Source organism: Lepisosteus platostomus, chromosome 17, assembly GCF_059453375.1.
Source record: "Lepisosteus platostomus isolate fLepPlt1 chromosome 17, fLepPlt1.hap1, whole genome shotgun sequence".
NCBI lineage: Eukaryota > Metazoa > Chordata > Actinopteri > Semionotiformes > Lepisosteidae > Lepisosteus > Lepisosteus platostomus.
The window spans coordinates 21039373-21060517 of NC_142627.1; the positions used below are offsets into that span (position 1 = coordinate 21039373).

At 36.1% G+C, this 21145-nt stretch overlaps 1 protein-coding gene and 1 long non-coding RNA gene across 2 annotated transcripts in view; one reads left to right on the forward strand and one right to left on the reverse strand.

Annotated features, from left to right (window-relative positions):
* LOC148646353 (uncharacterized) overlaps positions 1-3018 on the forward strand; it is a 33348-nt gene extending 30330 nt beyond the window's left edge. The window contains exons 2-3 of the long non-coding RNA XR_015927896.1: positions 1556-1625; positions 2621-3018. This is a non-coding gene — a long non-coding RNA (uncharacterized LOC148646353). The remainder of the gene's footprint in view (positions 1-1555; positions 1626-2620) is intronic.
* The window catches only part of ryr2a (ryanodine receptor 2a (cardiac)), a 196838-nt gene continuing 175924 nt past the window's right edge, over positions 232-21145 (reverse strand). Inside the window, exons 87-105 of the mRNA XM_088609787.1 lie at positions 20384-20512; positions 19526-19630; positions 17225-17306; positions 15243-16555; positions 14693-14760; positions 14135-14282; positions 13372-13458; positions 12240-12464; positions 11694-11824; positions 11248-11290; positions 10395-10528; positions 9641-9701; positions 9066-9212; positions 8639-8773; positions 6763-6919; positions 6411-6475; positions 2681-2781; positions 1657-1708; positions 232-1418 (exon numbers count right to left, since the gene is read on the reverse strand). Of these exons, the coding sequence (XP_088465913.1) occupies positions 1323-1418; positions 1657-1708; positions 2681-2781; positions 6411-6475; positions 6763-6919; positions 8639-8773; positions 9066-9212; positions 9641-9701; positions 10395-10528; positions 11248-11290; positions 11694-11824; positions 12240-12464; positions 13372-13458; positions 14135-14282; positions 14693-14760; positions 15243-16555; positions 17225-17306; positions 19526-19630; positions 20384-20512 (3279 nt within the window). The 3' untranslated portion in view covers positions 232-1322. The remainder of the gene's footprint in view (positions 1419-1656; positions 1709-2680; positions 2782-6410; positions 6476-6762; positions 6920-8638; positions 8774-9065; positions 9213-9640; positions 9702-10394; positions 10529-11247; positions 11291-11693; positions 11825-12239; positions 12465-13371; positions 13459-14134; positions 14283-14692; positions 14761-15242; positions 16556-17224; positions 17307-19525; positions 19631-20383; positions 20513-21145) is intronic.

The window sequence follows — 21145 nt, forward strand, 5'->3', positions numbered from 1 at the left end:
AATCTTTTCGAAGAAGAAACCTACACGCTAAATCCCTACTTCTAGTTCATACTTAGAGGTAATTTACTGTAATGATGAAGGAAAAATTAAGAGCAAGAGGTAAGCCTTCACTAATTCATTTTGAAATTCTAAACATCACTAAAGTTAACCACAACATTCTTGTATACTCATACAGAGTCCGTGTTTATTCTTTAAAGTGTAGCGTTTCATGGTACTGACTGCACCAAATCATTTTTATTCTGAAGGTTTTATTTGCAAAGATTGGCATTACAATTGGAAACAATCCGAAATGGAGTATTCTACACATTGTTCTTGTACAATTATGTTTGATGAACTCCCTGAATGGGTATTGCTTCAGCTTCAATCAAAATGAGTCAACGAATAATCCCTAACTACACTATTGAAATCACAGGTGGCAAAAAGTGAAGAGACTACAATCAACTTTTATATCATTATGCATTCTTGGCTGATGACATTGTTTTATAATTTACAGTAAAGCCCACAACACTTCAACACTATAGAGATATCAATATCTTAAACCTATAAAACATTTTGTATAACATTGATCAACTTGCGTCTTTTAAGTTTTTGTTAAACTTGCATAATAAACATGCAATGAAATCTTTTTCAAAGATTTTTTTCACTCTTTTGTACAAAGATTAACTCTGTTGCTGTATTGCATAAGAGCATTACCAAAATAAGAAATACAGTAGCTGAAGTACTGGTGAGTGATGACTGAGCTTGATATGAATACCCTACATTTGTCCTGAGACACACATACTCTCTCACACACATCCAGTCACACAGTCAGCAATTCAACACGACTATACATCTGACAATGATTAGTTTTGTGACATAGTCATGCACTCGACTTTTTCCACTTGCATAGCTCAACCTGCACTAAGTAAGGCACTATTTCCCCATCACTGCCCTTAGTCCATTCTTGTATCTCCACTGTACACGACAAAATATACAATCTCATTCCGGATGAAGAAATAAAGAGACTTAGGATGAGCAAGATAATTGCCTTTTTTTTATACATGTGCTCTCCAAATAAAGACATTTCCCAGAAGTCTCCAGAGTCAGTCAAATCAATGTGAGATTTTCTTTTTAATTTTTTTTGCTTTTCAATGTGAGTTTTTAAAGCAAATGTATAGATGAAGCATTAAGTCATCAAAACACAGCTTTTGTGCTCCAAAAGCACACAGTGAATGATATACAGTGTATCATATATGTACAAATTTTGAAAAGCATTCCAAAGGAAGTAATTCGAAGGTGATTCGCCTTCTTCTTTTTGCTGTAAGAAAGAGTAAAGTCTGTATTCAGTTGAGTTGGTCTTCATATTGTTTGCGAAAGCAGTCTCCAGCCGGAAAGAATTCCCAGCAACGCTCCTGGTACATCTTCCACACATAGGATTCCTGTCAGGAATAGCACAATATCTTTGGTAACCAACTTTTAAGGTTGTTATATTCTGTTCATTTGTTTGTTGCAAACAATAACATTGATTTCTCTAGTTCTGACAGAACATTTTATTTTTTTATTCTTTTTTGTACAGGGATTGCAGAACGTAAAACCATCTGGCTTACTGTGCATGTCTTATCTATTTAAACCAAATGTTTCATGAGGTATAATGTTTACATTTCATATTCACATTACCTGTCCTGTGTGCTCAGTTTCGTCTTTGTTAATGAGATACATCACAAAAAATCTGGAAAAAAGAAAACGTGTAAGTACTATGCACACAGAAACTGTGGAAAAACTACATTTATTAAAATAATGTAGCATTTAAAAATGAAAGGGGTATTAAATTAATAACTGGTGGCAGTTAACAAACCTTACTGCAGTGTTAAGTATTTATTAAGCTGGCATATACCGAATATTTTCAAAGTGTGTGTAAAAATTAATATACAACATTCTATACAAGAAACATAATATGCATTTTTATATATATTTTAAAATATTTATATATATTTTTATATATACAAGATTATAATTAAGTGTATACAGTATGTAGTAACTCTTTTTTTATATGTAAAATATAAGGAGCTTCCTCTCATAAGTTGACCTCTGAATTAACCGATAGGCACTGAATATTTATGAAGTGATATAAATAGGAAGAAAAGGCACTTTAAATTATAAATTTCATTTGGTATGAATTATAAGAAGGATATTCAGAGAGCAACCAACAGTCAAGTGGTTGACACAACATGCTTTAGCTTGCATGATGAATATTTACTAGATGAACCCTCAGACTTCAGTCTTTGGGGAAGACGCCCTCTGTTTAACATTTCCTGCTAATAATCCAAACGAAAAAAAATAAACAGCGTGAAGAAAATGGTCTAAATATTGGTCCCTAGAAGCCTTTGCTGTGTAATTACCCAAAGGCTTAAATATTCATACTAAAGTGGCCCGCTGGATGTCTGCTTTGAGTGCCTCACTGTTATGTTCATTTCCTTGCTGGAAATAATCAGTTTACTAGTAACTTTGCCATAGATTTACATTTCTTCAATACGAGCTTCATCAGCAGTGAAAGTCTTGTACTCTACTGTGCTGCCTGACGAGTGACAGAATGCAGTCCAAGCACATGCAGATCATTACTCTTTCTTCTGCCTTTTCACAGTACCAGCAGGGGAACTTGGCTGCCAAATGTGACTGACACACAAGCACGTTGTATACTCACAGATAGTTGGCCAAATTGTGCTCCTGCAGCGTGTGAGTTTCGAAGCCATGGGGGACTGTGTCAAAGTAGTCGTTGCCAATTCCACAGATGAAGCATTTGGTCTGCAAAAGAAAAAGAAGTTTCTGATGCTATTAGTAATCGTCTACCACTGCAAACCACAACTAAGCAAAAGGGAAGAAAAGCAACTGGTGACTTTTACTATGCAGCTGCTAGTGTATTTTTACCACAGTGGTTGAATTTCGCAATAACACTTGAAAGCAATTAATATTTTAAGAATACAAAATGTATGCAGTCCTGTAACTTTTCAAATTAAAATTACAATCTTTTGCCATTTTAAAGATGCAAACTTCTAAAGATCTCCGACTGGAACACCATACTTTAACTTAAACCATCTTCTTTTTCCTCCTCCTCCTTGTCTTTTCCTAGAAGCGCACTACCTACTAAAATTGATAGCACTGCCTCGAGAACATGGCAATTTTAAGGACCCAACTCAGATAATGTTTAAAAGATATACAGTAGTCTGCAAAGGTGTGAATAGCTGATAAATGGCAAATCCGCATTTTAAAAGGCAATGCTTCTTCGCATTAAGTTTATCTCATGGTGAGCTACAAAATACATCTGCCTATAGCAGTTAAGAAAGTGCACACTTCACCGGTCAGCCACAGGTGACAAGAATTAGTTTAATAATTAATTCCCTGCAAGCTATGGTTTATCGAAGTTAGGGTTTCAGGTAAGGCCCTCACTTGGAGTTCAGCTGAGCTCTGGCTGTCAAGCTTGAGGCTAGGATATATCATTAGCCTACAATGTCCATCATTTTCTAGGAGGCAGTGCACAACTTGTAAAGCACCACATTGTTCTGGCTAGGATGCCTTGGTCACCCATGAGCTCAGGGCTATGTAAGTGAGCAATGCACCAGTCCTCAAATTACTCTGTTCTCCTCCCCACTAAATAGACAAGATCCGACGTATCCACAAACATCAAGATAGCTAGATACTGTCGTGCTGTACATTTGAAAGATCTGTGTAGGTTTGCTAGCAATTGACAAAGTGTGTGGTATGAGCTTTAACAGGTATTATTTAGGCACAGATACTGTAGTGCTGTACATTTGAAAGATCTGTGTAGGTTTGCTAGCAATTGACAAAATGTATGGTATGAGCTTTAACAGGTGTTATTTAGGCACAAGGGATTAACATTAACCAGTGGGTTCAAACATTTTACTAAAATTAGTCAAATTTAAGTGTTTTTTTTTATCCCAGATTATTTTCCTGATACAGTACTTGTGTCTTTTGGTAAATCCCATGCAGATTAAAGTATTAGAATCCACGTAGGTTTTTGAGACGGAATGCTTGAAAATGACTCTCAAGGAAGGGGAAGACTTTTGAAACTTATAATGCAAATGACAAATAATGAGAAAATGGAAAAGGAAAATTTACTCTGTCAAGCCAAATAGGAATAGGCTTTAAAAAATACAATGTACAGTGATATTAAATTAATCTTCATTATCAAACGCCACAGTAAAGTGCTTCCGTCTTCAGTCCACTAATCCCGAAAATTTATCAATTTGTTGAACTAGTAGTACCCATAAGTAAGGTGAGTATATCACACCTATAGTACTGGAAGTATCTCACCAACTCAACTGCTACTGAAAAAAAGAGATTTAACATTTTTTAGGCCATGTTTGCACGGTTTGATTCTTATATAAATTTACTGTGTTGACAACAGAAAGGAAAGTTTCAGTCTAAATTGCGAAAGGAGAAAAATCTGAAAGTCTTTGAACATCATTTGGCTTCTGAGCAATCACTCAAGTTGTTTTGTAGAGACCTTACTGCCCATAGTTACTGTCTAAGTTACAGATGGTTAAATAGTACTGACACAAGTAACATTAATAATTTACAGTATATCGAAATACTTTTTTATGGATATAAATCATATTTAAGAGTTTAAGGGCAATAATTAAATTATTCATTACTGTGTGCGCTGTAAATACGTACTGTATACAGAGCCAACCACTGAAAGAACTACGATTAATAAAACATGTCCATCACACTGTGGATACACTTTTATATATATATGTATGTATGTACAGTATGTATACAGTGTATATACTGTACACAGTATATATAGACTTCTGCATCCCCCTTCCACTGCCTACCACATTAAGACAAAAAGGATGGGGAAGGGAGGAGGGGGTACAATCTAAGACGCCCAGGAAGCGCTGTCTTCAGGAATACAAACCTGGTCAAAAGGATGAGGGTCATGAAACTCTCATTACAAACCTGGCCAAAACAGCCAAGGAGCTGCAGCATGGCTGATGATAGTGTATTAATCACTGACTGTTGGGTTACATGAGAAATGTGTCTCCATTTTATCTTTTATTTCACTTATTTGCAGTACATGCATGAGATTAAGCATTTTCTCTTCTCTCTTGAACCTGCCTAACAAATGCGTGTTCTGTTAAAGTGCATCTTGCCCAGATCGCTTCCTGAGCTCAAGAACAGATTATGTGCAGAGTGATCCTGCCATTTTGTATGAAAAGGGCATGAGCCAAAATGCTATAAGGCCTTCGTATTTTAAGATATGCAATGCCCTTTTCATGAAATGCATTCATTCTGTGAAGAGACCACTTCTAATGCTGGTCACCAGTCACTCAGGATGCCATTTTCTACTGGGAGTTTTTCTGATCTCTATTTACTCTTGTTTTAAGGAAAGAGGTGACCCACCTCAAAACCGACAACCTTGTGAGTCATTTCTACTTCATGTCATTTGCCATTCACAAGCATAGATTTTGCTTTTTAATGTAATCACTACTAATTTTATTTATTTTGTTATTCACTGCTTGGGAAAAACTAAAAAGTCCTCTAACCTGTGACCACAGAATTACATTCAGATTAATCCACAAAGCCATTAATCCTAGTTACTGTCAAGGCCAACTCTGAGTTTGTTTTGCCACCCATGCATTTCACCATGGCTTCAAATTACCCTCGTTAAATCGAGGGTTTCGATCCCTGGTCATGGTGTATTCCTGAGTCTTTTGTTTGTTTGTTTTTATTCCAGCTGAGCTCCTTCATTAATTAAGCTTACTGAACCTTAATTGATCCTTTTTATGTGTTTGGTGTTAAATAGCAGGGTGAAGTTTGAAATAAGCATGAACCAGAGCATGTGCCGGATGCTGGGCATAGGAATTCAACCACAGAGTCTGCTTATAGTGTGAATGTCTGACCCATTATGACTTGAAAGTTGAGGGAGAAAACAAAGATGAAGCAAGGATCAGTGGGTTACATTTCATGGAAATAATACACGCGGATGTGACCAAAAGACATTACATCAAAATCTAAAATATTAAAAAGAAACACGAGCTTTCCTTACATGTGCATTATACTCTGCCATGAAGGAACTCTCCCTGAAATGTTGCATTTATAAGATCAGCTCACTTAAACAAGTTCGTGTACATCCAAAAGTAGACCAATGAGTCACAATTACAAAGATAACTTGTAATTATCAGTCTTTCTGGGTGACTGCCCAATGAGAAAATGATAATTCTTCACATTCTCAAATTACACAAACAGCCAGATAGTAACTGATGAGACACCACACACAACACCACAAGTCAATTATACTGTTTGGGTTTCACAGCTTCACCCTGTAACAGCAAAAATATGAAACCCATCGGAAATATGCTGCTCAGAGCACAATACCAAAATGCAGGCATGAGAAAGAATATAATCCTCACCTCCATATCTTCTTTCACCTGCTCTTGCTGGTCTCGTAATTCACCAAAGGCATCAATTATTAAACCTGAAAAATATTTATGTATATGTATCCAATGTTTTCCTGATGATATCAGTTACATACTAATAGGAAAGGTAAGTAAATTCATGAGTACTTGTATACCTAAAGAAAACAGATATTTCAATTATATTCTAGTTATAAACCTACATTATAATAAACAAAGACTACCCTGCACCTGTAGAACTGTGAACTTTCAAGTTATATCACTCAAAAGAAAATGAAGAGCTCCACCTCGGTGACCTTGCTCAACAGTCAACTTGCCCTCTTGGTAAAAGGAAGAGAATCAGTCTTACCCTGAATGATGGCCAGCAGGATAACAATGACAAAGAAGAAGAAGGTGATGTCAAAAATAATCCTGTAGATCTCGTACTCATCTCCTGCAGGATCTTCAATCTCATCCCCAATCCCTCCTCCAGCCCGCACACCCACATACATGTGGAACATGTAGCACTGAGAAACAAAAAAAATGTACCTAGAACTTTTACCTACAGTACTTAGATTTTATTTTAAAAAGAATCACATATCTCACCAGCCTAAACCCACGTTTAACCTGCGCACCATGCACGTTTTCAGTACTGTACTGTATATGTATCATTCAGCATTCCTAAATCACAAACATCCAAAAAACCTGCGTTACAATTCAAATTAACATGGTTCCTACATGTAATAGACATATACAGTACATCCTTTCTAACATCTCTATATCAACATCTTACAGTTTATATACTATTATTTACTGTTGACTGTTAATAGATTGAAATTATAAGACTAAATACAGTACTTAAACATAAATATACAGTATATACTGTAGGACAATTTGTGTAGATACACAATAGGTGTTTTCAATATTTATTTCATTGCTCGCCTTCACTTTAAAAAACTGAATTTCAAACATGCTGTGTAATACATATTCTCCATGCAAAAAAATAAGAACTGTTCACTGTAGTGCTTAAAAATAAAATTCACATTATGTAACAAAAGGCACTTGAGACATCAATCTTAGCTCTTAATTTTGCCAAGAACTGCAGGAAGCTAAGCCATTGTCACCTTCTCTAGAAGGAAACAGATGACCCTTTAGTCCCTGACCTGTCCTTAATTAGGACAGAGAACTGGAGATAGACTAGTATGGTTCACTGAATCCAGCAGGATTAAGAGAAGGGAGGCAGAGCATAAAGTTGATATCTTCTGTCACTTCAAACTTTGTATCAGGAAAGGTACTAATCTCAGATTCTGCCTTGAGTGGCATATTTACATGTATGCAGTGTCAACTGTCACAGAAATACCTTTCTCAGTGCAATATGTCTCAATCTGCTCTTTGCATTGCATCGCCTTCAATTAAAAACATCTTGACATTAAGCCTAGAGTGAACACAGTTCATCGACCACAGAATCTAATCCCTTTACAGTGGCTCCAGATTGTTTTGAATGTCTGCAGTGTGCCTTATTTTTAACAATGGTATATTAGTACTGTATTTTTACAGAACCTCTATGCAATGTCAATTAAAATTGAGAGCAATTAAGATTCTGGGAAGCAATTGTGCAGCTAATTTAGATCCCTTGGGACCTCAAGGAATCATCAGCTATTAATGTTCCATTGTGCAAGACTGATAAATTAATTTCAATTTGAATGCAGTGTTTTGCTAAAAAAGGTTCCAAACATCTGTACTGCAGCCCCAGAGACTTAGATAATTACAATTTAAGAACCGGTACACTAATGTATTCACTTGTCAATCTCAAGCAAACAGGGCTACTTAAAATTCTTAGAGTCTGAGGAAGCTCAGGCAACAACTAAAATCCATAGAGGATATACTTTTGTACAGTATGTAGCATCCAAAAATTTATTAAAAAGAAAAACTCTTTGAGAATTTTCAATTAAAACATTGACATATTTAATAGTTGCGTCTATTAATGCATGGCAGAAATAATTAAAAAGTAATAAGGCAACCATATGATTATAGCTGTGCTGTTCCACACTGCGTTGCCACATGAACATTGTGTGTTACTTTACAGGGTGGTAATCAGAAAGAGAACCCATGCATTTCACAGGACACAAAGATAATGCATATCACAAGTATACTGTATACTTGATAATTACAATCTCATAAATCTTGTTCCCAGCATGACATACAGTAGCATACACAATCCTAGCCTACACAATAAACATACTTACTGTGAGCATATCATCACATTTCATATCAGGAATGTCTCCGTCTTCACTCTTGTTGTAGAATTTGCGGAAAAAATTGAAGGCCACCACAGTATACAGATACACAACCACAGCCAGCAGTCCTACAGTTAATACCAGCTGAAAATAATAAATAAGGAAATTAATTTCTATAACAAAAAATTTCTGTCAGGAAAAAAAAGCTATGTCTTCATTGGATATTCCTCTATGTATGTATTTTTATGTCCCTAATAAAGTTCATTCTAGCACAGTACAAACAGAGGACACCAATCAAGCACAGCAGAAAATGGGTAAGCACTCTGGGAAACCGCCACACTCCTACATCTTTCGTGAGCAGTTCTATGAAGAATTAAAAACACCCCCCCACCCACAAGTGCCTTTATCACTATCAATTTGTGCAAAGATACTGTACCTGCTTGCCGTTGTGTGTGACAGAAGACAGAATGGTTCGCAATGTCTTGAATCCCATGGCTATATCAAGAAGATGTGCCGCAAAGAAGAAATTATTGTAGTGGCCAAGGACTGACATCGTCATATACCAGGCAAGATACAGGAACGACTGCAAAATAAAGGAAACCGTTTTTGAACCATGTCTTTGATTGGCTGATACGAACATTTTTCTCTGGCCTATTGATTGCTGAAAAATAGGTGAAAATAATTACTGTATCCCTATAAAAATTATAATCATGCAAATATTTGACAACAGAGACTGGCTAAGTTACTTCTGAGAAATACAGTGATTATTTACAGTATGTAAGAGATTACGTTTAAAATAGAAAATGTAGGGGAAATGATTAAAGAGAAAATACAGTACATTATTTTATGGTACACATACAACATATATCACTGTAAATCATTACCATTCAAAATTCTTCCCTCCAAGTTGCTGTTCATCATGAAAGGTAATCGCTTATATACAGTAAGTAACTTGTTACTGTTATTTCCCCAGCTCTGCTACACAATACAGAAATCTCTTTGCTTACGTACGTTGTCTGTAAAAACGACTCCCAGTTTCCAGATCTGATACTTCACATCAATAGAGTTTAACCTATAACGAAACAAAAACCATAAACAAGTGTTTGTGATTAAACTGCAAGAAACACTGATTGCTCCCATCACAATAAAAAAGGAAGACTTCCACCGCTATAAAAATAAAGGGCACTCCTACAGTCAAGTAGTTGACAAGTACTAAGATTCGGGTGATTAATTCACTGTACCTACAACTGCAGTAAACTATAGTTACTTCTGAAAACATTTCAGTTGGTGAATCCCATGGCTATATCAAGTCAGTCTTGCTTTATTCCCTATTTGTTTATCATTCTAACCTTTTACTTAAGTAAAAGTAAGAGATGAATTTCAATTTGAAATACTTGAATCTCTTTTAGGTAATGTAGAGTCTCATTGTTGGCTCAATAAACATTATCCTTCAGTCAGAACTGATCACTTCAGTTTGCCATTTAACATTCGTGCCATCTATTGATTGGAAACACTATAGAAAACATTATCATTTAACTACACACTCTTTTACACATTGCCAGCTAAATATGTGTCGCAGGAAGAGAGTCAAAACGATTACAGACTCTTACCATGCTTTGTGCCCAAAATATTTTGCTACAAGACTTTGGTATGCAGTACAAAACAATACATAATCAATAACTGTAAAAACAGAACTGGAGATAAACAGGACTATCAGTCACTCTGCGGAGGCTTTAATTCAATCCAGTAATAAAACCCAACTCACACAGCTGACAATGAACTGTCTTTCTTTGGCTTCTTCTTCTCCTGTGTATCACTGAAGTCCAGAGCAGCTTTGTCCATTCCCAAGAGCTCGCTGATTCTGTCCCGTCCGTAAAATTCTCCGTATTTGTCCATGACCTCCAAGGCAAATGAGAAAACAAGTACATGGATATGAAGCTGATACTATAATATGAGAAGAGGAATCCTTATTTAGTTATTTTAGAATTCAACCTTCTCCTGATGAAGACTATGGCGATGTGCATTTCTCCCAATTGAAACAACGCATTTAAGCGTGTGGGACAATCCCATATTTACTGTGCGCCGGGCAGCCAGGAGGATATCTTATTAAAAGATTTCACCACTCAGATATATTTACCTCATATCCTTTATCTCAATAATTTGTAATGTACAGTTCTGTTGACTGCGTCTGATTTTTTTTAATTGCAATGTTTTCATTGTGCACACAACTCTTCAAACTATAATCTTAATAACATGTTCAGACTGCCTTATTTTTCAATGATAAAACAAATCCCTCCCTTACAGTTGATTTCATAGACCAATATTAGCTACTGTACTGTGTATACTCAAAACCTAAAAATCATCAGGTAGTCTAAGATTAGTGCTAATCCAGGCTGAGGAAACCAATACTGTAGTTACTGTATATACTGTATAGAGTATATTTTTATTTATTGTATATACTGTAAATCTAAAAGCACTTTCCTAAAGCAGTCAAGTCTTTAGTCCAAATGCAAATTGTACTCAATCTTCCAATCAAAATATAATTCAGTGCAAAAATGCACAGTAAGCATATGGCAGTGTACTTTGGAGTTACCAATAAATTATTTTTAAGAACACACCTTTCTTTTAACAAACTTGTCCCAGTAGTTGTTAGGGAAAGACCTGAAAAGCAAAAATAAAGAGGATATCTTTCATATTTTTCAAAACATACAGTATTTCATACTTCTGTGATAAAATATATTATACTGTATCTAAAATATATACTGTATACTATATATTTATAGTATAGAACAACATTTATAAAGTGACACTGACGAGGGTGCAGTATTATCACATGTAAACAATATATTATGTATTATGTATTAACTTCAAAATGAGTGACAATACAAGAGACTTCATAAATCCTCATTGGAGCCTCTTGCCTACACAGAGCTGAGCTAATATTGTAGTTACAGCTTCCCATGGGTAACCTCCTTGACATCTTGCAGGATAGCAATCAAGTCATACCCCATGTGACCATAACTAACCGCTATCTGTGATAATTAAGGGTGTATCATGTACTCACTGTGTGTTAATTACCAGCCTGTCCCACTGGCCTTTAATGTCATCCTCAGATGGCTGCTCTGTTATGTATAGCCCATCAAATTCCAATTTCCTGGCCACCTCCTTCTCTCTTTTAAAAATAACCAGTGGAACCTGATACATAAACACAATTAATATAACTAACACATTCAGTAAAATCAATAAATAGCAGAAGGCACAGGTATTCTTATGCATCCTAGCCTTTAGATCATTCAGATACCGTAGCTGAACTAAGATAGGAACAAACCCAGTCTATACTGAGCTTGTCAGTCGTTTACAAAATACAATTTATCTAAAGCTTTTAAGTGGCCAAGCTTAGGTTAAGCTCGTCTCACTCTGCTGGTGAGAATTTCACATACTTGCTAAAAAACCCTCCACAGGAAATTAACTACATACCGCACACTGTACATCACCCGCTGGATCCACATGGCCATTTTCAGGATACATATACTTGTAGAATATACTGAATTCTGTATGTAAAATGCTATTTGCTTAGAGGATTAGCACACATGCAGTTCTTTAGTCTTACTTTTAAGCAGTAGTATCCTATAATGCAGAAGAAGGATATGACGGTGTGCAGAATAGCCAGTATTCTGAGAGTAGGCTCCATGTAGCCACTGCTCTCCTCCAATACATAGTGCACAGTGACCGTCCTGTGGGGCACACTGCTCACAGAGGTCCACCTGGCGCTGCCTTCCCCTGCTCCACTGAACACCACCTCCTTCTCCTCAATCACCGCCGAGGACGTGGACACCTGCCAATCCGGGACGAGAGCATCAGTTACACTGACGGAAATTGAGTCGGTGTCCTCTAAAACTAGGAACAAGGAAAGGTTCATTTCCTGCTGTTGAAAAAGAAATGAATAAAAACAACCTTCCTTTCTGCTTCTCAGTGTGAAATTAACCTTTTCTCATCCCTTTGCGGCCAACACGCCCCAGCTCCTTTTAAACTGAGAAAATGTTTTTGACATTCAGGAAAAACAAACTGAAACGGAAATATACTTTGAAGTCATGTGTCAGCGAAGTTGCCCATGGGTCACAACATTTCAGGAGACTGGAGCCAACTCTCTAGAACCAAGGTGGATGCCATGCAATACTTCAGAAATAACGATGAGATTCTCAGATCTAATTAGCCAACAAACAAGTAGGTCTGAATGCTTTATTTCTCTTTAAAGTCTTTCTTATAGCAACTACCATATAAATAAAGGAATAAATAAATAAACTCTTCAGCACTTTTCAAGACAATTTGACTATTTTCACACAATGAAGCACCATAACATTTAATTTAAATTATGTGATTCCATCTACAGAATCTAGGTTATGAGTCAATCGTAAAGAAATAATAGTACATGACGCAGTTTTGTCTACTGAGTTTGAAATTAATTGTTCACAAACTATGTCACGAAGTGGTGGGAGATATCATCACAGAGAAACAAGCTTTGACTTATACTGGACTTATACTGAAGAAATAGGTATACTGTAATTAGCTCTGTCGTATAAAAGTGAAATAACATCTCTTCAACAACTATTGATCCAGAATTTGAATTAACATGAATAGGTTTGAATTTAAAATACTACATTAAGTGTTTTAATACTAAGTAATTCAGTGCTTTCCAAAATAAATTGGCTCAATGATAAACTGATAAACTGAGGATGTCTCACCTTATAAAAAAGGAGGATAAAGTTTATTGCAAATGCAACAAACAAAGCCAGCATTCTCATGTTGTAAAAATTCCTTGCGAAGTAATTCTGAAGACAAGCAATGCAAAAGAAAAAACAGCATTATAAGTGTGTATATACATTGATATTGAACAATGACTGCCTTGGAAATATTCCATCAAATATATTATTGAATATACTTAAAAATGGAAAGAATGAATATTGTTTCTCATTGTCAAACATACTCGACAGAAGGGAAGGTAAGAAGAATTTATCTTTTAAGTGATGTTGTATTCGGAGCCTTTCCCAGTTGTTTTAATACTGTAAATGCATTTTTGAAATTAGTAATTTTGTGCATCCGTTATGAGTTGGGTTGAAATGATTCTAAAGAAATGTACCCATATCTACAACAGTTTTATCTTACCATCATTTTAGAAAGGGTACAGTATTTTTAATATTGATATACAGTAAAATATGATAATATTATTTAATATTACTATTAAAACATTTAACTGTAGAAATATATGTTTACACTACAAAGAAGCATTTTAACTAGCCATGATCAGTTTCAGGAAATATTCTCAAATGTGTGCACTTTCTAAAAAGACAAATGTAAAAGTTATTATGCAATTTTCACTAACTGTATGAAAGTCATTCTAACCATCTTGATTGATTTTAAGACATCTAACTTCCTAAACATTTCCCACAACCTGTCATAGAATGTCAAAAAGCTTCGAAACCGTGGCAAACATGAAGTGGTTCTTACAAGCAGCTTTCTCTGATAGGCTAAGATCTTCTTCCAAAATGCAGACTCTTGGATTTCTGGCTCATCTGATTTCAAGGCATGACGCTGCCTGATCTTCTGTTTAGGCTTGTCTTCCTTTGGCTTATCATTCTTTTCACCATCTTCTCCTCTGAAAGAATGAGATACTTGTTACTGGCCTTCTGGGCAAAATTGTCTTTTATATTTCATGCACCAAAAACAATGCCAAATGACAAAAATAAATAAAACAATATTATAATATATAACATATGTTGATATTATATTATAGAATAAAATATTGCAACTGGTATATTTTTTATCTTCCTTAGAAAATTGAATTGAGGAGCATCAGACAGCTGTTCAATGTCATTGGAAGAAATTCTTGCTCTTTTACTGCAAAATGAGTCTTTTTTATTTTTCTTTTGTTTTGTATTGCATACTTTTTCATTACTTTCCATATAATTGTAGGAAGGTTTACATATTGGATCCACCATGCAACAAGAAAGCCATTTTTTGTGAGGAATAAGGACTCTAAGAAGACAGGTCAGGCACTTTACATACTCTGCCTTTTCTGGTTCAGATTTGTTCTCTTCCTTATCTTCTCTGTCTTCCACTGAGACCCCCTCACCCTAAAACAATAAAGAAACACAACTATGAGCTGCTTAGAGAGGCCATCCAACCATATGACCAATGTTAAAACCTGAAAGTACAGTATAAGAATATGTACAGTATATGAAGTTCTGCTACTCCAGTTAGGTTACTTCATGCTACTTCTTGTTGTGAAACAGTGGTACAGAAAGAAAAGCTGTCATGCTCAGAGAAAGATAGCAGTTTTGGGAAGAGATATACTTTCACTAAGATCTGTGTAATGACTTGGTCATAGAAGTCTCATTTGTCTCAACATGAATAAAAGATATTTAAATGCTTTTTACTTAAACATACACATCTCAAAATGTTTAGCCTTTTCTGTTTTTCTAGAATCTTATAGTAACAGAATATTATCTTCTATCTCTTATCTTTGAAAGATGTTCTGCAAGCCAAAATCAATTACTTTTCCTTCATAAACAAGCAGCATTCCACTTTGTTAACAGCTGTGCACTACATTGATTACCTTATGTCTTCTTCTCAACTCTGGTGAAGGCGCAGGCACAGGAGAAGCAGGAGAAGTGATTAAATCAGTCAAACTAGCATTTGGATTATGAGGGATTAATTTATATTGTCCTCCTTCCCTCCTCAAGTCTAACCCAAAAATGTCTGAGAGGAGGTCAGTATCATCAGAGGCAACCACCAAGTCTGCAAGGTCTTCTGAAGGCAACGATTTGTCTGTGAGTTTCCTCTCACCTTCCTCTCCTTCCCCACGGACCTCATCTTGCGTGGGGTCAGGCATGTTGGCCAAGAGATCGGCCACTTTAATTTGTTTGGCTCCTTCCACCAGACTCCCCCCTAGAAAAGTACTGTACATTATTCGGAAAAAGCCTCTTGACACACTGAATGTGAAATGGAAAAGGCCCATCAAAACACTCCAGTAGAAAGAGATGAGTGTCATAACCATGTCTTTCACAGTCATTTTCTTCATCTTTTTCATCTGTTTCTTAAGGCTTTTCATGGAAAGCACCTTCATTAACATCATCACATTGTACCGCAAGGCCAGAAGAGCAGATCGTACTGTGGTGACAGAAAAGAAGCCCATTTCTGGATTGTCGTCCTCTGGCTTCTCTTTCTCATTCTCTTCCTTACTGGCTGACCTCTCATTAGTATCTGATTCAGAGATCTGGGCAGCCAGCTGCATTTCAAAAATGGTGTCCTCACAGAAATTTACAAAGAGCTCCATTTTTTCTTTTTCCCCTCCCTCGTTTACAACATCAAAGATGAACTGCCGTTTGGACTCCTTGACTTGTGGCTTCTCCCACTGTGTCCGGCTGGACTCGCTGATCTCAAAGTAGACCCGCTCAATGCGTTTGGCACTCCCCATGATCTCAATGCGACCCAGATAAGGCTGGAAATAATTAAGCACGCTTTCTGCGAGTTCCAGAAAGGTCTGGAGGCGGGTATCATGGGGCATGTGTTCGGACAGGTTGGTGAGTAAGACAGCCACATTGAAGCCAATATCCTTGGCAGGTTCATGGAACCTCTCCACAAACTCTTCATAGTCCAGGAGCTCATTTTCATCTGTCTCTGCACAAGAAAGCAGGAACTCTGTTTCTGACTGAGTATAGTGTTTGTGGCTTTCCATTGCTTTCTGGAAATCCCTCTTTGAGATAACCCCTTTCCCATCAGGGTCGTACTCCTTGAAGGTGTCTGAGGACGTCAGATCTTTGAGCTTGAGGAACATGTCAAAGAACTTCAAAATCATCTCCACATTGTTTGAGGACTCTACTAACATGTCAACCATCTGTTTACCAATAGTTCCATTAACCACATTCCCTAAGGAAACAAAAATAAATTGATAGTGATTTAAAATGACTGTTCATCCAGGACAAACAAAGTGAGAAAATTAAGTGGGTTTTTGCAAACACATTAAATATGCACTTTTAAAAAAGTAATTAGAAAATAACATACTAGGAAATCTATATACAGTATATCCATTAGTCTTGCTACATTTGACACACGTTTTGCTGTGCAAAAGAATATAATAGTAACTGGTCTTTTAATCCCAAGAATGTGTATTGGTATGCTTACGTTTACAAATTTAACAATGTAAAACATGAGCACTTTCATAAATGTTTCAAACAAATAACATAACCACAATGCATTAGGCACCTTTCCTACTGTGACTAAATGAAGTGATTCAAGGAAACTCTGATTTTTTAATTGATGTATACAGCTACTTAATCGAAATCTATCGTTTTAATGGAGAAGCTCCCACATTCTAGTCCCTGAGAAAACAATGTGCTGCTGTCAAATTCAGATTAAACAAAGTCACTGACTTTAAAAGAGGAGTGTTTTTTTGCTATCTTTTGTACATGGTGATAACAGTAATAGTGAACGTTACTAAGCTTACATACTGTATAAGCTGGATATAGTGATTCATGTTGAAACATAAAGGGCTGTAAAGCTGTACCAGTGTTGAAGTTTTACTTTGGCCAAACCTACCTTCTAACATGGACAGCAGCATTACGACCATGTCCTTTTGGAGATCCATTAACTCTTTCAGCAATTCAATTTGACTGGAATCCTACAAATGACAAACATATTACATTTTCACTTCGGTCGGCCATTCTTTTGGCAAGAACACTGCCACATCTGCTACAGTGAACTGAGCATTAATGAATGTTTGTGTAATGTGTATAAATATATGATCTGTACACATACACACTGTACACGGGGTCCTATTTGGTAATATGTTAGCATACAGTATTACAATATTTTAATATGTTAATATTATTAAATACATTAAATATACTGATCCAGGAATTCACACGTCAGAAATTGAAACATTCACAACGTGTAAAACACCAAGGGCCATGAGGAAGAAAAACAGGTGTAATAATACTGTTATAATAGCCATGGAATTATATATCCATAAAATGTGTGCTGGTACTTGAACTTGAACTTTATTTTGAACTTGAATATACAGTATACATATATTTATCACTACAATTGCTCCTAGGCATGGCTGGATTACTCTATGTTATTTAAATACTGTATGTCACAGGTACTCATTTTATTCTGTCAGGGAATAATCAAGGTGTCAGAAGCAAGTTAGTCATTTTGCTAAAGAGACAAAGCTTGGGAGAAATATGCCTACAGCTATGATGCAATTAGTTTCAGTAGTAGGCAAATAAATGTCAAAGGAAATTTGTTTGTAAATGCTAATGCTAATGCTAAGATTTGCTTATAATAAGGAAAATTTGGGACATATTTAACCCAACGAGAGGCACAGATTTTGATGTTCTTTTAGTGGGAACTGGGGTTCAATCAAATTTAATTAAAAAAACATCATTCTATTCCTTGCATCTCAAGATTTCGCACAAGAATACTGTGTATAAACAACAAAAAAACATACAGCCTATAATTAATGAACTGATTTTTCCTAAAATGTCCTTCAAATACAGTGAAGCTATATGCTTAAAATTACAAATTATCTTTTTAACCACTGCAGCGATTGCAACAGACAGGAGAATCTGAGTTAGATTTTGCAAAGACAGAAGCAGCACTCTTCATGCAAGATGAAGTCTTGTTTGTTAACAGTTTATACAGTACTTGGAAAAACAAATGTATAACAGATGAGACGTTTCTCTGCAAAAGACAGAGAAACAGACATTTTGTTTATCACTTGCAGCATCTAGAAAATGCACAAAAATAAAAAGGCAAAAGGCAAAAGGAATGCTTGGTTATACAGTAAAGAGTGTACAGTACAGGGTCATATATGTTACTGTAGATCACAATTAAAGAACTACAGGAATTTCTGGTGTCCACTTTCAAAAGGGGTCAAGAAGCATTGGAAAATCCAGAGAAGAGGACAAGACTCATCCCAGTGCTTAAGGAAAGGAGTTAAGAAGACTTAAGGCAATTTAAAAAAACATCTGAGAGAAGACTTGATTGAGATATTTGAAATGATTAAAGAGAGCTCACAACTCAAAACAGCTAACTTTGTCAATGCCAGATTATTCAAAGATTTTGAATACTTGAACCAAGACTCCTCGTCATTTCCTCTGTTCAAGACCAAACAGTTTTTTAAGCCTATCACATTCCTTTGAGCCAAGGGATACAATTGGATGCTCTTCTTTAAACCGATTCTAGACCACCAATATTTTCTGTAGCATAGTGGCAGAATTTATAATATTCTAAATGAGTTCTGGCTGTTGCATTATACAATTTTAAAACACGATCTACAGTATCTATCTACTTTACATTCTACACATTGAACAATATTTTCTAACATTCTACTTGCCTTTTTATAATATTGATTCCCAAATTGTCTATATTGGCATATCATTTATATCATTTTCAGTTAAACTAAACAGTTACAGTAAGTGATAAGTATGTGTCATGAGTTGCTGCTCCAAGCTTGATATTTCCCATTTTGTATTTGTTGTTTATGTGCCACATTGTCAGTTTTCTGCAGTTGAGCAATGAAAACTGTGAAAACTGGAAGTCTGCTAAAATCAATTTCACCATAATACAGTACTACAGAACACTATTTAACAGAGTAATCAATGTCTGCATTGATCACCAGAGTACACTGTGGAGGCAAAGTTTCTAGGGCCTTTCAAGTTATGCTTGATAGTGTGATAGATCCCCTACCTCGATAGGAACATAAAGAAAACCAGTGATAGGTTAAATCGATCAATCTCAATTTGAGCTTTTCCTGTTCTCTGATGAAAAAGTTAAGTAAGCAAAGTTTTACATACAGTATATCAAAAACTGCATAAATATCTGTATGATACAAACCTGCGATAGCTTCATTTGCATGTGTGCAAACACGTGGAGAAATCCTACTACAGCATCCCAAAGGCGACTGTGAGCTAGGCTCTGCTGGTTTCCAGTACAGGGGCCCTAATGTGGAGCGAAAAGAGCGAAGAATAACTTGAAACCCAGTAAAGTTCTTTTTTTCCCTTTTTGTAACTTTTAATTTTCTTATAGTTCCATTCATGAAGCAGTGCTAGTAGTTTGCAAGGAGGGACTTTTGTGAAGGAAGAGGCAATCTCCAGCCCGCTACGGTAAGGAATTTACTCCCTTATGGGAGTAGGTTTATGGGAGGCTGAGCACCCACTGAGGAAATTGATTGTCAGTCATGTGTTTTTAAAGAAAATGGCCGTCGTTGCCTGCAACAGTGCTGAGCCCCGCCCCTTCCCCTAATGATCTGAACAGGAGAAAGAGCCAGTGCCTGTGATGTACAGTACAGTGTACATTGAGCGAAGTACATTCTCTCTGTAAAAAAACAAAAACCAAAAATACTTCTCACTATAGAATCCAATCAATATCGGGGAAACCTAATCGAATGAACAGTTCACGCAATTAACAAATTCTTGCATTAATTGTAAAGTGTGGTTTGGGAACTTTTAACCCCACATGCATCTTTCATCACATCTAAAATCCCTAAACAGAGCACCAATTGTGCCCAAAAAAATAGTTAACATTAACTGCCATTAACAGGACATTTCAAAAACATATATACTGTATTGTAGGGGCTAAATCATTAGGACTACCCATGTAGTTCAGTCTCCTTCAAATCCTTTTTCTTATCCATCTTGTCTAAACTTATCTAACCAACATTGTAAAATGCTTGGCTTATAGCCAGCAGTTTACCTGAATATACTCTGTAAGTGTGTTGAACACCTGTTTTGCTACATTGATCGCCTTGGAGAAATTGCGCTGTCCTTGTTCATCAATGACGTCTTTTCCCGAGTAATACCAGTAGAAATCACTGATTGACTCCTGCAGAAATAAATGTGCAAAAACAAGTACAGTACCCCAGAAAACAGCAATTAATAGCAATAGCAATTAAACAAATGTTTTTTTTTAAATCTGGAACTTTTTGTCTGACATTATATGACCTACTGTTTGAGGTACTCATAAGTAAAAAATGTTTTCTTACAGTTTACCTCTGATAAAGGCTGATATAATCCTTTAATATTAACATTTTAATATACTGTATTTACTATTCATGTTCCTCTTAGATGCATTCTATATATATTGAGAGATATTAAATATGCAAAAAGATATGAGTTCCAAAACTTCTCACAAAGTGCAATGAAAGCCAAAAACTGCAATAGTTTTAACAGTTTACAACTACTTCAGTTGTTGCAAAGGTCAAAATAGTACTAATGCATTTGCTTTTATGATGAGTGACCTGTATTAGAAAACTTTAAAATGTTGAACAATGGGTAGTTTTTCATGTAACTTTTGTCATGTCATTTGCCAAACTGCTTTATACACTGTACCATACGGTGTGGCGGGAAGCTGGAGCCTACCCGGCAAGCAACGAGTGCAAGGCAGGGTACACCCTGGACAGGACGCCAGTCCATCGCAGGGCCAGTGCAAGCCCATCATACATGGGGACTGTTTGGA